This window comes from Thalassophryne amazonica, chromosome 13 (assembly GCF_902500255.1).
Source record: "Thalassophryne amazonica chromosome 13, fThaAma1.1, whole genome shotgun sequence".
NCBI classification, from domain to species: Eukaryota; Metazoa; Chordata; class Actinopteri; order Batrachoidiformes; family Batrachoididae; genus Thalassophryne; species Thalassophryne amazonica.
In genome coordinates this window covers 39,500,105-39,518,252 of record NC_047115.1, presented here as the reverse complement: position 1 = coordinate 39,518,252, position 18,148 = coordinate 39,500,105, and the positions used below count along the sequence as shown (strand labels likewise).

The 18,148-nt window shown below is 39.4% G+C and overlaps 1 protein-coding gene across 1 annotated transcript in view; it reads left to right on the top strand.

The window, feature by feature from the left end:
- The window catches only part of crtac1b (cartilage acidic protein 1b), a 78,338-nt gene that overhangs the window by 31,792 nt on the left and 28,398 nt on the right, over window positions 1–18,148 (top strand). The window contains exons 5-7 of the mRNA XM_034185427.1: window positions 4,624–4,780; window positions 11,231–11,365; window positions 16,798–16,940. Coding sequence (XP_034041318.1) covers window positions 4,624–4,780; window positions 11,231–11,365; window positions 16,798–16,940 — 435 coding nt within the window. The remainder of the gene's footprint in view (window positions 1–4,623; window positions 4,781–11,230; window positions 11,366–16,797; window positions 16,941–18,148) is intronic.

Here is an 18,148-nt window from a genome sequence, read left to right as displayed (position 1 = left end):
TCCCTTTTAACAGGAAGAAACCACCAGCAGAACCAGGCTCAGGGAGGGGCAGTCTTCTGCTGGGACTGGTTGGGGTGGAGGGGAGAGAATCAGGAAAAAGACATGCTGTGGAAGAGAGCAGAGATCAGTCACTAATGATTAAATGCAGAGTGGTGCATACAGAGCAAAAAGAGGTGAATAAAAAGAAACACTCAGTGCATCATGGGAACCCCCCAGCAGTCTAAGTCTATAGCAGCATAACTAAGGGATGGTTCAGGATCATCTGATCCAGACCTAACTATAAGCTTTAGCAAAAAGGAAAGTTTTAAGCCTAATGTTAAAAGTAGAGAGGGTGTCTGTCTCCCTAATCTGAATTGGGAGCTGGTTCCGCAGGAGAGGAGCCTGAAAGCTGAAGGCTCTGCCTCCCATTCTACTCTTACAAACCCTAGGAACTACAAGTAAGCCTGCAGTCTGAGAGCGAAGCACTCTATTGGGGTGATATGGTACTATGAGGTCCCTAAGATGAGATGGGACCTGATTATTCAAAACCTTATAAGTAAGAAGAAGAATTTTAAATTCTATTCTGGAATTAACAGGGAGCCAATGAAGAGAAGCCAATATGGGTGAAATATGCTCTCTCCTTCTAGTCCCTGTCAGTACTCTAGCTGCAGCATTTGAATTAACTGAAGGCTTTTCAGGGAACTTTTAGGACAACCTGATAATAATGAATTACAGTAGTCCAGCCGAGAAGAAATAAATGCATGAATTAGCTTTTCAGCACCACTCTGAGATAAGAACTTTCTAATTTTAGAGATATTGCGCAAATGCAAAAAAGCAGTCCTACATATTTGCTTAATATGCGCATTGAAGGACATATCCTGATCAAAAGTGACTCCAAGATTTCTCACAGTATTACTGGAGGTCAGGGTAATGCCATCCAGAGTAAGGATCTGGTTCGACACCATGTTTCTAAGATTTGTGGGGCCAAGTACAATAACTTCAGTTTTATCTGAATTTAAAAGCAGGAAATTAGAGGTCATCCATGTCTTTATGTCTGAAAGACATTCCTGCAGTTTAACTAATTGGTGTGTGTCCTCTGGCTTCATGGATAGATAAAGCTGGGTATCATCTGCGTAACAGTGAAAATTTAAGCAATGCTTTCTAATAATACTGCCTAAGGGAAGCATGTATAAAGTGAATAAAATCGGTCCTAGCACAGAACCTTGTGGAACTCCATAATTAACCTTAGTCCGTGAAGAAGACTCCCCATTTACATGAACAAATTGTAATCTATTAGCGAAATAAATAGATAAATATGATCCAAACCACTGCAGCGCAGTGCCTTTAATACCTATGGCATGCTCTAATCTCTGTAATAAAATTTTATGGTCAACAGTATCAAAAGCTGCACTGAGGTCTAACAGGACGAGCACAGAGATGAGTCCACTGTCTGAGGCCATAAGATCATTTGTAACCTTCACTAATGCTATTTCTGTACTATGATGAATTCTGAAACCTGACTGAAACTCTTCAAATGGACCATTCCTTCTGCAGATGATCAGTTAGCTGTTTTACAACTACCCTTTCAAGAATTTTTGAGAGAAAAGGAAGGTTGAAGATTGGTCTAAAATTAGCTAAGATAGCTGGTTCAAGTGATGGCTTTTTAAGTAATGGTTTAATTACTGCCACCTTAAAAGCCTGTGGTACATAGCCAACTAATAAAGATAGATTGATCATATTTAAGATCAAAGCATTAATTAATGGTAGGGCTTCCTTGAGCAGCCTGGTAGGAATGGGGTCTAATAGACATGTTGATGGTTTGGAGGAAGTGACTAATGAAAATAACTCAGACAGAACAATCGGAGAGAAAGAGTCTAACCAAATACCAGTATTACTGAAAGCAGCCGAACATAAAGATATGTCTTTGGGATGGTTATGAATAATTTTTTTCTCTAATAGTTAAAATTTTATTTGCAAAGAAAGTCATGAAGTCATTACTAGTTAAAGTTAAAGGATACTCAGCTCAATAGAGCTCTGACTCTTTGTCAGCCTGGCTACAGTGCTGAAAAGAAACCTGGGGTTGTTCTTATTTTCTTCAATTAGTGATGAATAGTAAGATGTCCTAGCTTTACTGAGGGCTTTTTTATAGAACAACAGACTCTTTTTCCAGGCTACATGAAGATCTTCTAAATTAGTGAGATGCCATTTCCTCTCCAGCTTACGGGTTATCTGCTTTAAGCTGCGAGTTTGTGGGTTATACCACAGAGTCAGGCACTTCTGATTTAAGGCTCTCTTTTTCAGAGGAGCTACAGCATCCAAAGTTGTGCTCAATGAGGATGTAAACCTAGTTACAGCGCTTTCAGAAAGACTTCTACTGTAATGAAACTTATTCCCCACTGCTGGGTAGTCCATTAAAGTAAATGTAAATGTTATTAAGAAATGATCAGACAAAAAGCGATTTTCAGGAATACTGTTAAGTCTTCAATTTCTATGCCATATGTCAGAACAAGATCTAAAGTGTGGTTAAAGTGGTGGGTGGGCTCATTTACATTTTGAGCGAAGCCTTCTGAGTCTAATAATAGATTAAATGCAGTGTTGAGGCTGTCATTCTCAGCATCTATGTGGATGTTAAAATCACTCACTATAATTATCTTATCTGAGCTAAGCACTAAGTCAGACAAAAGGTCTGAAAAATCACAAAGAAACTCACAGTAACGACCAGGTGGACGATAGATAATAACAAATAAAACTGGTTTTTGAGACTTCCAATTTGGATGGACAAGACTAAGAGTCAAGCTTTCAAATGAATTAAAGCTCTGTCTGGGTTTTTGATTAATTAATAAGCTGCTGCTAATCCTCCTCCTCGACCCGTGCTACGAGCATTCTGACAGTTAGTGTGACTCGGGGGTGTTGACTCATTTAAAATAACATATTCATCCTGCTGTAACCAGGTTTCTGTAAGGCAGAATAAATCAATATGTTGATCAGTCCACATTTAACTGTTTTAGTCTGTGGTGCAGTTGAAGGTGCTATATTATTTTTCTTTTTGAATTTTTATGCTTAAATAGATTTTTACTGGTTATTCGTGGTCTGGGAGCAGGCACCGTCTCTACGGGGATGGGTTTTGGGGGGATGGCAGGGGGAGAGAAGCTGCAGAGAGGTGTGAAAGACTACAACTCTGCTTCCTGGTCCCAACCCTGGATAGTCACGATTTGGAGCGTTTAATAAAATTGGCCAGATTTCTAGAGATGAGAGCTGCTCCAAAGTGGGATGAATGCCGTCTCTCCTAACAAGACCAGGTTTTCACCCCAAAAGCTTTGCCAATTAACTATGAAGCCCACCTCATTTTTTGGACACCACTCAGACAGCCAGCAATTCAAGGAGAACATGCGGCTAAACATGTCACTCCCGGTCCGATTGGGGAGGGGCCCAGAGAAAACTACAGAGTCCGGCATTGTTTTTGCAAAGTTACACACCGATTCAATGTTAATTTTAGTGACCTCCGACTGGCATAACCGGGTGTCATTACTGCCGACGTGAATTACAGTCTTACCAAATTTACGCTTAGCCTTAGCCAGCCGTTTCAAATTTCCTTCAGTGTTGCCTGCTCTGGCCTCCGGAAGACATTTGACTATGGTTGCTGGTGTCGCTAACTTCACATTTCTCAAAACAGAGTCGCCAATAACCAGAGTTTGTTCCTCGGCGGGTGTGTCGTCAAGTGGGGAAAAACGGTTAGAAATGTGAACGGCTTGGTGGTGTACACGGGGCTTCTGTTTAGGACTACGCTTCTTCCTCACAGTCACCCAGTCGGCCTGCTTTCCCAGCTGCTCGGGAAGCTGCTGGGGGACAGCTAACGGCAGCTAAGCTACCTTGGTCTGCACCATCTACAGGGGCCTGGCTAGCTGTAGGATTTTCCAAGGTGCGGAGCCGAGTCTCCAATTCCTCCAGCCTGGCCTCCAAAGCTATGAACAAGCTACACTTATTACAAGTACCGTTACTGCTAAAGGAGGCCGAGGAATAATAAACTCACACCCAGCGCAGAAAAGTGCGGGAGAAACAGGAGAAGTCGCCGTGCTAAACCGGCTAAGAGCTAATAGCTGCACTAAGCTAGCGGATTCCTAAAAACACACAAAGTGAATAATGTGAAAATAATTTAGAGGTGATTCAGCAGAGAGAGTGCTTTAGTTAAGGCACGTGAAGATTACACTGTGAAATAAATCCTTATCTAGTTATCTAGATCAATCTAACTACACAGATTAAACAGCTAACAGATACAGCAAAACACCGCTGTGCTCCGGAACAGGAAGTGATACAATACCGCAGTGAGAGCCAACCACCAGTAGAGGTCCAACCACCTGTCCATGAATGCTTGGTCTTGTTGGATTTGTGAGAATCTACTGAATCTACTGGTACCTTGTTTCCCATGTAACAATAGGAAATATACTCAAAACCTGGATTAATCTTTTTAGTGTTGAATCAACACTGATATAATCAAACCTGCAAAATAGTTCCAAAACTGTACAGGGCTTTAAGACTAAGGGTGTTATAATATCATTTTCAGTAACTCTGAAATATTTGTGCATGCTGGTATTCATGCTTAGGATGAATCTTTGATATTTATTGTTGTTGTTACATCTTTTCTAGGGTACAGGTCGTTATTCTATCTACATTGCTAACTACGCCAGTGGCAATGTGGGTCCCCATGCTCTCATAGAAATGGATGAAGCTGCGAGTGACCTTTCACAGGGGGTCGTTGCCCTCTCTAATGTGGCTGAGGAGGCTGGAGTCAACAAGTTTACCGGTAGGTGCAAGAGTCTGCATTTTTAGCCTGTGAATTTGGGATATAATTGTAATTGTGTAAGGTGTTGTAATCTCAAATATGTGTGTGTCTTTGTGCAAAATAACTCAGAAACAGCTGAGCTCATTTTTACAAAACCTGGTAAAAATATTTCTTGGATTAGTGTCTTGAAATGAAGTTCTCAGAAATTTTGTCTGAATAACACATTTCCAGGATATCTACACATCCATTCCAACTAGAGAGACTATGTGAAGGTTATGCCAACCAGTAAGTCATACGTAATTAAATGGTATGACCGAGGTTATGATAAAGCATTTTGAAATATCATGTAGATTGTTTCAAGACAGTACAGAGTAAATTTCATGGTGATCTACATGTTCCCTGAGCGTCCTCTGTGCATCCTCTGTGCCACACTTCGGTGACCAATGGCCTTCATTGAGCATCTATTCAGCAGTGCTTCTGCCTCCTAGTAGACCCTCGAGTGTTTTTGGGTGACACTGGCATCTCGTTTTTGACCATATGCATCTGGCAGCAGCAGCAGGGGTGGTGGCCAAGTGGTTAATGCGCTTGGTTTCAGTGCAGAAGGATTTGTCACCCGGAACCCCACCCCTGCCACATTTCTCCATGTAATGTGGAGTTGCGTCAGAAAGGGCATCCGGCGTAAAACCTGTGCAAATTCAACATGTAGATCCACCTTGGATTTGCTGTGGCGACCCCGAGTACAAACAAGGGAGCAGCCGCAGGGACTTACTTACTTACATCTGGCTATAGATAGGTAGGTAGGTAGGTAGGTAGGTAGGTAGGTAGGTAGGTAGGTAGGTAGGTAGATAGATAGATAGATAGATAGATAGATAGATAGATAGATAGATAGATAGATAGATAGATAGATAGATAGATAGATAGATAGATAGATAGATAGATAGATAGATAGATAGATAGATAGATAGATAGATAGATAGATAGATAGATAGATAGATAGAGAGGAAGTGCTTTTCCATCACTCTTTGCCTCGCTGTTGAAGAAGAAACATCCTCTGTCTGATTTACTGGACTCTGCCGGCTATGCCTGTTTTAGACATGGAGCCTCGGGCTGCACCGCTGTGGGTCTGTGCTGCATTATAGCGCTGTGCGCCGGCATTCGTTACCTTGACTGTCAGTCACGTCTGATCACATCTCCTCTCTTTAAAAAAAGAGAGAGAAAAAAAAGGTGCGTCAATAGCTTATCCACTTTTTACTTGATTGCTTAGGTGAATTTTGCTTGCCATTGCATTCACCTGTGGTAACCTATATTGTAAATACAACAACAACAGCGCATTATAATGAACTTTATTCATAAAAATCATGGCAAACAGCCCCAATCATTGTGTTCATTCAACGTCCATTACCTGACCATGACGTCATCCGTGCCTTCTTTGTGCCTCGTGTGTGCATCCTTTGAGTGCCCTCCAGCCTCTGCATCCCTTCTGCATTTGTTTTGAACATTCTCAAAAATTCACACTGACTATGGTGACTATGACAACCACATCCATAACTAGTGGTTGTGGATGTGCTCAGGGAGGACATGCATGCTGGTTGCTGTGCAGTGGTGGGCACACACTTCCGATAATCCGATAACAGATAATTATCGAAGATAATGTTTTCATTATCGGATTATCTTTTTAGATAACTTAAAAAAACATTATCGGACCAATTATCTTCCGATTAATTTTTGTCCGTTAACTTTTAAACCGATAATCAAAGTAAACAAAGCTGAACAGCAACAAGCATTTTTAAAATTTAAAATCAGTTCAGCACCCACCTGTTAAAAGTTTTGTAACAGATGCACAGTTGTAACCTCTGCAAACAGAAGAGAACTGCTTGTATGAAAAGCGTCTTAATCCTTAAACCAAACAAACAAAAAAAAAAAACCCACTTCCTTTAACACCATAACAATATGCTGGCAATATCACCTAAGTCATCCAGAGGCATACATTTTTAACTTATGGTTCAAATTTTAACCAAACTAATTTTGGACAAGTTATTTAAAATTACTGTCATGTCTGAAGTTTTATTAAGTGAAAATATCAGATATATGTTTTAGTTTTAAAGTAATGTGCTAATTTTTAAGGTTTTGTGAGCACATGCTGTGCCCCGCAGTGCATTATGGGTACGATGATGTAATTTCAGTACGTCACGACAGGACAAATGCATTTCAGACACTCTGTTCAGGCTCCACGGACAACAACTCAACTCTAGTGCCTAAAACTCCCTTGAATATATTCTCTGCGTTTATAGACGTTGGTTTTGTATTTGCGTTTGTTAAATTCCACGCATTTTAAATGTAGCAGACAGGGATTATCTGGAATTTTGTTTTCAAGGCCTCTACTGCCATCTACTGGCAAGTACTGTTCATGGCAGTATTCGCCCTAAGTACTAAGCATCTGGGAACCAGTAGATGGCAGTGTTCTATTTATTTTGACCCCGGTTATATCAGATGATTGTCAAATCAACTTTTTGGCTTTGCAAATGGCATTTTTTTTTTTTTTTTACAAATGAAGTTTAAAAACAAAACAAAACAACAGCAAAATAATAATAATAATAATAACATTACAAGCCAGCTCTGCAGTGTTTGTACAGGCACAGTGCAAGCGTTTGGATGCTTGTAGCTTTTCAGCAGCAGGAAACCCTCACGACAGCCAACCACAATAATATATCAAACAGGTTTGATTCTCATTCGACCATACGATCAGCGATCAGGAGGTGGTCGTCAGATGTTGACCGCAGCTTGATACTCCACGTACACTACACGATGCAGGACGCACGATCAACCTGAAACTTGGTCCAAAAAATTCCTGCATGAAAAATCATCTCGCACAGTATAAAGCACGTTTTACAACATCATAAAACGTGTGCACATTCTCTCCACATGCAAAACACTTTCAGGGCGCTGTAAAAATGCCTGTTTTTACAAATAAAAAAATGGAATATTTTACAAAAGCACATTTATCTTTAAGCACCAACACACGACAGACATCACATTAACGTGTTGGTTTACATAATGAATGACTGAACCAATCAGTGTTTAGCAGAGGCACTTTTACCCAGAATCCTTTGCGATCTGTCTGTTTGTTACAAAACCTCAGAATTAGTGCATTATTCAACATTAAAAGATATGTTATATTTTAACTTTGTACAAATGACAGAATTGACATTAATGGAGTTATTCTATCGGTATTAATGTTATTTATAAATCAAAACCATAACTCAGCATGACTTTATTTTTCAAGACCACCTGATCAGAGCATTGTAATTGATAGAGAGTTGGCTTTATGGCTGCTCTCGGGGTGCCTTTGTGCTGGGAGCGCTGTAGTAAACAAGAGCTAGCTGCTAGCAGCTAGCAGCGTGTTGAAAAAAAAAAAAAGTGTGGTCTCATTGTTTGGGTCTGTTGTTATTTTTAATATTACTAGAAGCTATTACATTTATTTTACTAGTAGTTGTAAATGTGCCAGAGATAATATTGGAATTTATCGGTTATCTGTAACTTCCGATACATTTTTGGGTGGTTTATTGTTTTATCTTTATCGAAGATAACTTTTCAGTTATCTGATTATCTGTTATCGAAGTTAATTTTTTGGTTATCTGTGCCCACCACTGTTGCTGTGACAGATTAGGATACAGAGGACAAAGTGCAATAGAGATGCATGATCTGCTGTGGCAACCCCAAGCAGGGGTAGCTGAAAGAAGAACAAGAATAAGCTTCGCCTGCCCAATACCTATCATTGTATTTAAAGAAAGTACATTATATATACAAGTATGATGGAGACTGAAATATAAAGAGAGGATGGCAGGAGGCGAAGGAGGGGGCGTTGTAATGGTGCTCAAAAAGGAAAAACAAAAAGCCTGAGAAAGAAATAGAACACGGTGACTGCTCGAGAAAAGGTGAGGTTCTATAGATATGTGGAAAGTACTCGTAATTCCTTTTTTTAAGCGTAGCTCAGTGGTCCCATTTGGTTTTTGAAACATCTTAGTTTATTTCACCAGACGTCTTTGGGGAAAGTATTGTGTATTTAATGTGCAAGTGTTCTAATAAATCCTGGACAACAGAGGAAATATTTTCAAAAGAGTGGTTATTGAAATGCATTAGAAAATTAAGGTGTGAGATTAAAATTATCATTTAAAAAGAAAAATTGCACTAAAATGAATTTGTATTGTGTTTAATACTTAGATCAGTACATCATATTTCAGTGCACAAAACCTAAATATAACAAGTCTTTTAAAAGTTCTTTGAGGTTAAAGTCCAACTAAGTTTTGCTGTATTTGAATAACAAAGTCAATCTTCATCAGATGGCCATTTTATGCTTGTAGGACGTCATCTAAGCCACCAGGGGGGCAAAGTGAGCTGGCTCTGAATTGCTCTCAGTGATATACTGTAGATGGCATTGTCGTCAAACCGCAGTTAATCCGTGCAGAGGGGCAGTCAGTGAAGTTGTATATCTAATGGTTACATATCTCTGGAGAGACATTAGTGCTTTATGGCTGTAGGGGGCGAGTGATATTTGTCTGGGCTGATGGAGTGGACCACTAAATCAGGAACAAGTCCTGACTCACAGCAGTGACTGCATACTGGATGGGCAATCAAAGCCCTCTTAGCTCCATAATTAGACCTTGCAGAGGCTCTTTAGCGAGATGCTTCACTTTGTACAATGTCACCAGAAAAATTCAGGCATGACAGTGAGTGGGTACTGAACAGGCTCTTTTCATCCGGAGTTAACGCTTTGCTAAAGGTTCCCAGAGTGTTGTGTGCTTTTACTTTAATGTTTGTTTGTAAAAGCATGAAAATCTGTCTTGTTCAAACAATTTGGAAAGACAGGAATGATTTCTTGATCTTTTTTCTGCTGTTCTCTCAGTTATGGTCCTTTCACACCATGACAATTTTGTTGAATAACTTATGGGTAAGTTATAGTACGGGTAAGTTGGATAAGTTAAGAACATATTGAAGCATCCTTTGTCGTTTTTATCAGTCTTTTATTGAGAGTCTTTTGTGTTTTTCATTTATCTGTTGGTTTCACAGCCTCTCAGTGAAAGACAGAAACAGCCTGAGCAACATTGTTAAAATTTGTTCAAAGATTATCGGAGTGTAATCAACAGATCCTCCGGAAGGCTGAAATCATCTTGTCCATGTCAGGTCATGTTCTTTTAGGAGAGTTTTCTCTGCTTCCTATAGGACGCCGTTATCCTTCCCCGGTGTGTAGAACCAACCGGTTTTTAAAGTCGTTTATACCTTCAGCAATTCATCTTTTAAATGCTCCGTAGGTCTGCCATGTTTTTATTTATTTATTTATTCTTGCTATTCATTTTAACTTCTTAAGTCTGTTTTATTTGTTTTTATTCATTTTATTGTTGTTATATATTGTTATTTTATTTTTTCTTAAACGGACTGCTCAAATGAAATTGCCCCTTGTGGGATTAATAAAGTTGTTGACTGATTGATTGATTGACTGGTATACGACAGAGTACAGTGAGGTCGTCAAAAAAATTTTGTGCACGCATAATATTTTTGACGTACTATGCCAGTGTATGACTGATATGTCCCACATACGTGTTCCATAAGTTGTAGGTAAGTTATGCAGTTGTTGATACACCTTACTTGTAAGTTAAGTCCAAATATGTCGAGATAATGTCTACCGTATCCAAAACTTATTTCTAACCCATGAATAACGTTCTTTTAACCTATGTGTAACTTATATCAAAATGATCTCCAATGCATAATTGACAATTGCCGACGTATGTGACGTGTTCCGGATGACCACAGAACTTACTAAACGTATCAGCTACCATATAATGGCAAAATGGCAGCATTTATGGAAAGCTGGCTTTGTCTTGGGGTTGAGCTAGAGTCTGTAGCGAAGGTGTCAGAGAGGAGGATGTTGAGGAAACTGCTCAGCATCTGGGACAACACCTCCCACCCTCTGCATGCCACACTGACGTCCTGTCAGAGCACCTTCAGCCATAGACTGAGACCACTGAAGTGCAGCACAGAATGCCACAGGAGGTCTTTCCTACCTGTGGTAATCAGGCTATATAACTCCTCCCCCTTCTACAGAATGATTACATAATTGAACAGAGTTATTCAGTTACTCAGAGTTATGTGGAATATTGTTGAACATTAACAAACATTGTTAACTGTTTACTGTTACTGTTTCAGTACTCTAGCAAAATAATTTCCTTCAGGATAAATAAAGTTGATCGTATTGTTATTTTTGATATTGTGGCATACGCTGGCTAAATCATTATGGTGTGACAACTGCATAACTTATTCAACATATTCACCAAATTTTTCACAAGTTGGCATATCAAATCGTCAAGGTGTGACAGGCCCATAACCTATTCTCCTTATTTTTGTGTTTAGCTATGAAGTGTTGCTTTCATGTTTCAGTCCTCTGCTGTACTCAGTCACTGATCTCCGTCTCTGCAGGAGGGCGAGGTGTCGTGGTGGGGCCCATTGTGAGTCAGACGCTCTCTGATGTCTTTTGCGACAATGAGTATGGGCCAAACTTTCTATTTAGGAACAATGGCGATGGAACTTTCTCTGATGTGGCACAGAAAGCTGGTGAGACAAAAACAGTCAGAGGAACATACTGTAGATAATGGAAATGTAGTTACAATGACCTAAATTTAGTTACAATGACCTAAATTTATAATCTAAAATCTCTGTAATTACATTTTGCCCAAGTAATTAGTCAGCTAGTTTCTGTGCTGTTCACAGTCAGATGTGTGTTATTCCCTCCATAATTTACAGAAAACCATGCAATGAAAGCACTAAATTTTACTTTTCAATATCCTTCAATTTATTCAGATCAGTTTTTAATAAATGGAAACGGTATGTTACAATTTAACAAATCAGTCTTGAATTGACAAGTCTCAAGATAAGAAGATTTACCATAGAGTGTCATACTCACATTTCACATTTGTTAGTATTTGCTTTAAGTGAACTCCAATTTCAATTCAATTTCAATTTATTTCCTTTATATAGCGCCAAATCACAACAGAGTTGCCTCAAGGCGCTTCACACAGGTAAGGTCTAACCTTACCAACCCCCAGAGTAACAGTGGTAAGGAAAAACTCCCTCTGAGGAAGAAACCTCAAGCAGACCAGACTCAAAGGGGTGACCCTCTGTTTGGGCCATGATACAGACATAAATTACAGAAATAATTCACAGAACAATTCACGGACGAATATACAAGAATTGCTGTTGGTGCACATGACAGGAGGTTCGCCAACACAAACACAACTCCACATCTCTGGATGGAGCTGCACCTTAAACAGAGAAAAAACAGAATCAGGCATCAGAAAGACAAAAAATACTGTATAATTTGCCAGCATTAATCAACAAGAAAAACAGAAGAAATACTAAGGTGATCGCCGGCCACTAGCCCTAAGCTTCACTAAAAGACCCAGAATTTAGGTGAAGTTGAGGCCGCGGCCCACTTCAATTACTAATAACATGAATTAAAAGAGTAAAAAGCGTAAAACAAAACTGCACCAGTATGCTAGCCATATGAAATGGAAAATAAGTGCGTCTTAAGTCTGGACTTGAAAGTCTCCACAGAATCTGATTGTTTTATTGACGCAGGGAGATCATTCCACAGAACAGGGGGACGATAAGAGAAAGCTCTGTGACCCGTGGACTTCTTATTCACCTTAGGGACACAAAGTAGTCCTGCACCCTGAGAACGTAAAGCCCGGACCGGTACGTAAGGTTTAATTAGGTCAGCTAGGTAGGGAGGTGCCAGTCCATGAATAATTTTATAGGTTAGTAGCAGAACCTTAAAATCTGATCTCACTGGGACAGGAAGCCAGTGAAGAGATGCCAAAATGGGTGTAATGTGGTCAAACTTTCTGCTTTGTGTCAAAAGTCTGGCTGCAGCATTCTGAACCAATTGGAGACCCCTAATGCTAGACTGCGGTAAACCAGAAAATAGAACATCTTAGTAGTCCAATCTAGAAGAGATAAATGCATGGATCAGGGTCTCAGCATCAGCCATAGACAGGATGGGATGAATCTTCGCTATATTTCGCAGGTGGAAGAAAGCAGTCCTAGTAATATTTCTAATATGGAGACCAAAGGACAACGAAGGTTCCTCACTTTGTCAGTGTGATGTATGACACACGAGCCTAGGCTGAGTGTTAACTGGTCAAATTGATGCCGATGTCTCACTGGACCAAGAACCATCATTTCAGTCTTTTCAGAGTTTCAAAGTAGGACGTTTCTAGACATCCAACTTCTCACTGATGCAAGGCAATCTTCTAAGGATTTTATGTGAACGAGATTTCCAGCAGTTATCGGCATATATAACTGAGTATCATCTGCATAGCAGTGAAAGGTAATCCCAAAATGCCGCAATATGTGCCCAAGGGGTGCTATATAAAGGAAGAAAAGCAAGGGGCCTAAGACAGACCCCTGTTGAACCCCAAATTTCATGTCACTAAGGTTAGAGGTAGTGTTACTGTACAAAACACAGTGATAACGACTGGTCAAGTATGACGTCAGCCATGCAAGGACACTCCCAGTAATCCCAAAATGATTTTCCAGCCTATCAAGTAGAATATGATGATCCACTGTATCAAATGCAGCACTGAGATCTAACAGCAACAGAACCGTAGTGGTGTCCAAATCCATTGTAAGCAGAAGATCATTCACTACTTTAGTGAGAGCCGTTTCTGTGGAATGATATTTTCTAAAAGCAAACTGCAGCAGCTCAAAGAGATTATTCTCAGTAAGATAGTCTACAAGCTGCCGTGACACCACTTTTTCCAGAATTTTAGAGCAAAATGATAGATTTGATATCGGCCGATAGTTTGTCAATACACAAGATTAGGTTTCTTAAGTAATGGTTTAATCACTGCATATTTGAAACGCTTAGGAACACATCCAGAAGTTAAAGAAAGATTAATTATTTCCAGCACAATCGGCCCAAGAGTGGGCCACAGGTCCTTAAACAGTTTTGTTGGTATAGGATCAAATAAACAGGTTGTGCTTTTTGTTGACGTTACGAGTTTCATCAGCATGTCTAGAGAGATACCATGAAATTCTGTAAATCTAGGTAATACCTCAGTAGTGGCGCCCACCTCAATAACAGGGTGTAGTGGCTGGATTAAGGCATGCTGGAATATGTTCAACCTAATGTTATCTATTTTCTTCTCAAAGTAATCCAGGAAATCTTATGCTGTAAAAGGAGAGTGAACTACAGGTGGTTGTCCATGAATAAGTGTTGCCACCATGTTGAACAAGAACTTTGAGTTATGCTTGTTTTTGTTGATCAAATCAGAGTAATAGGTATGCTTATAGTCTAAGATAACATCACGCCATGCAAGGTGGAATACTTCTAATTTTGAACGACGCCATTTCCGTTCTAGACCTCTTGCTTTATGCTTGAGTTCACGCAGGTAATCACTGAACCAAGGTGACTGCGATTTGGGGGAGCGCGGTTTCAACACAGGTGGTGCAATCATGTCGAGTGTCGTTTTGAGCACTGAGTTTAAACTATCCACAAGTCTGTCTACTGATTGGGTATTTGTCAAAAGTGAGGCTAAGACATCAGGCAATCTAGCTTCTAGTTCAGTTTTAGTTGAGGAGTTGATGCATCGCCGTAATGATAAATAAGGTTGGTGTTCCACTAAACATGGCAGTGAAACTGTAAACTTAATAAGTGAGTGATCAGAGACCACTGATGTAAGAGGCATGATGTCAATATTCGTGACAGCAATACCACGTGCGAGAACTAGATCCAGGGTATTTCCACTAATGTGCGTGGAATCCCGAATGCATTGCCGAAATCCTAACGCATCCACAATTTCCATAAATGATTTGCAGAGGGGATCAGAAGGCTTATTTATATGAATGTTAAAGTCACCAATGACCAGAATGTTATCTGCTCTCATTGACAAGTTAGAAATGAATGTACCAAATTCATCTAAGAATTCAGAATATGGGCCAGGAGGCCTATATACAGTGACAAAGTAATACGGCTGATTTTTATTCTTCTGACCTTGGCAATGCATAATATCCTGAGCGGAGTGGAGAATCAGATGCTCAAACGAGTTATATTTGTGATCCCCAACCGCTAATAAGCTAAACCTAGATTTATAAATAAGAGCTACACCCCCGCCTTGCTTTGCATCACGAGGGACATGACTAAATGTATATGCTGGTGGGCAGGCCTCATTTAAGGGGAGGACAGCTGTAGGTTTAAGCCAGGTTTCACATAACCCAATCATATCTAAGTGATGATCAATAATTAAATCATTAATCAACAATGATTTTGAGGACAGTGATCTTATGTTAATGAGACCCAGTCTAAGGACCTCAGTGGGGTTGACAGTGGAGCTGTTTGGGTTTAGGGGTGGTTCCAGAGTTGCATATATAAGATGCCTAGAAGTAGGTTTAGGTTTGAGACATTCCACACGCGTTGTAGGTAGCAGACATGAAATCTTTGATATTGCTGGAACAACCATTGGGCCATCCTCAATTTCAACATGATCCAATATAGTAATGGGTATTAAGTTTGCAGAGCATATCCCTCTATGATTTTTATGGACACGTCTACGGGAGCAGGCCACAGTCTCAACTTGTTGAAATTCCCTCCCTGGCAGATAAACTACACTATCACCATAGTGGATTTTCTGCACTAATTTCCGCGCTAAGCTAATGGATTTCACACCCACATTTGTCATAAGCCTTGCAGGGTCTCTAATCACCTGCTCCGTGGCCTGCTGTAGATTCCAAGTGATTAAGGAGGTCAGACGAGTGAACAGATGATTCCAAGTGAACTCCAAGGGATATGTAACGCTTTAAATCAACTATCGAGCATTTACCTGCTGGCTTTGATGACTTGTTATTTCAGGAATGAACAAACATCAGTATTTAAAACATGTCAGCAGTTAATGGTCCAATTACCTTTGGGCCCACAAGAAAGCATGGGGTGGAGTGGCAAATGTTAAATATTACACCATTCTCCTCATTTGGATGTACAGAGTCAACAGTACAAACTCTGATTCATTACTTTTTTATTCATTCATTCAGTTTTGATACCTCTTACTCCAAGTAAGTGTCACAGGAGAACTACAGCCAATTCCAACAACCACTGGGCAAGAGGTGGGGTAGACTGTGGACATGCCGCTAGTCTATCGCAGAGTCACATATAGACAACACGTCATAAGATTCTCTTAATGTTGACATGCGATGACAAATGGCTGAAATTACAAAATGTTTGTGAATATAAAAGTATATATGGACCTAACTATTTGTAAATATTCATATTTATTGTTCTGAATAGCGAAACTACAATTTTATATATATATATATATATATATATATATATATATATATATATTACACATGTGATCATGTCACATTGCAAGTCATATTCATGCTAACTGCTATTAGCCTGCTAGTAATTCACTTCTTTTGTGCAACAGAAGGCAATAAATATAAAAAGGTTTCTTCATTAGTTATATGTTGGAGCAAAACTGTTCACCATTAACTGACTGGTTATAAGAATGTACAAGTTCACTGTGTTTTCTCAACAACTATTGTTGTATTTGTTTTTTGTTTGTTTTTTTGCTATTGCTAATTGAGATCAGAAGGCGCAGCTGGTGTTGGTTTGGAAAGTTACATCATGATGAACACTTTAATGTGTCGGAAGACTAATCCAGACACTAATGATCAATTAAGCTGTGTAACAATATAAATTCTATTGTGATATTGTTCTAAAATAATTCCAGTGGAATTCAAACTACTCAAAACTTACTGAGTGATCATGTAAATTCTCATATGTAGTAGTCAAATAGTCACAGCATTTAAGTTAAATTATCATTTTGAGTAGACAAATTGTAATTATAAGGAGTTACAATTTATTTGTAGCCATCTAAATTCTAAACTTATATAGTCAGATGCAGTATTTTCTGTATTATAATGGCTTGCCTTACTGTACAAATGGTGGACTATGTTTTTCATAAGTCCATACTGCTGTGTAATTTTAGGAGTGGAGGATCCCATGCAACATGGACGAGGAGTGGCTCTGGCAGATTTTAACCGTGATGGCAAGACAGATATCGTGTATGGCAACTGGAATGGACCGCACCGCCTGTACATGCAGCTGAACAGCCGCAAGCAAAGGTTCAAGGTACAGCCCATGATGTGCTTCCTGCAACTGAGCAACACTACATGCACACGTCACAAGAAAATGTACAATAGAATCACATAGTTCTCATGTTTCAGTATCCATTAAAAGTGAACTTTTACAGTGATCGGACAAAGCCACATCTTGAACACCTCCCAGGTGGATGGATTATCCTGGCAAAGGTGAAATGCTGGCTAACATGGATTTTTAACACATTTGTGAACAAAATTTAAAAAGGAATAAACCTTTTATGTGCACAAAAAATCTTGCTTCAGCCCATGAAAAATGAAAACAAAAGTGTTTCATTTATGTTTTTGTTGAGTATAAATTCAAGCAATCCTTGGATCTCAGTAACCGCTGAGTGATTTTGTGCTTATATTACTGTGATATTCCAAGTTTGTATTTTCCCTGAAAATGTCTGAAATTGTGTTTTTCACCTGTGAGATCAATGAAATCACCCCCTTGCCATATCTCAGTAACCAGTTTATGTTTGTTCGAATTGAACATTGTTGGTGAAACTGCCTGTTTTGACATTGGACCATAATCAAATCACAGGAGGTGGGTGTACTACTCGTCTGACCTCCTTAATTAAGTTCTGGATGTCCCCAACAAACAACAGTTTGGTGGATCACAACATTTGCATATACTTCTTATTTGCAATTGTAATTATTACATTTTATTTCTCTTTTTCATGCCTGAAAGAATCTTGCACTCTTACAATTTCAGACACCCATAGAGTAGATCAAACCATATCTTGACATTAGTTAAATGCGTAATCTGCCTGTCTTGTTCCCATCATTGCAACAGATCATTTACGTCTATGGTCCAATTTGTAGCGCAAGCCAAAGTATACTGTAGTAGTTTAATGTAAGTAGCTATCTAGCTTGTTTAATACATTTTACTTTCTTACCTTGAGTATCTGAATTGGACGATCAAGAGTTTGGCTAGATAGCGTTATTTAGTCAAACAATAACTTCAACCAAAAGTTAGAAAATAACAAGCATTAGCATTCAACTACAAAAGGTAATTTCATTTAATTAGTGTATCATGTACGCTAATAATAATAATAATAATAATAATAATAATAATAATGGAATGCCTTGGGGTTCCCCCGGAGGAGCTGGGGGAGGTGTGTGTGGATCGGGAGGTCTGTGTGGCTTTGCTTGAGCTGCTGCCCCCGCAACCCGACTCCGGATAAAGCGGAAGAAAAT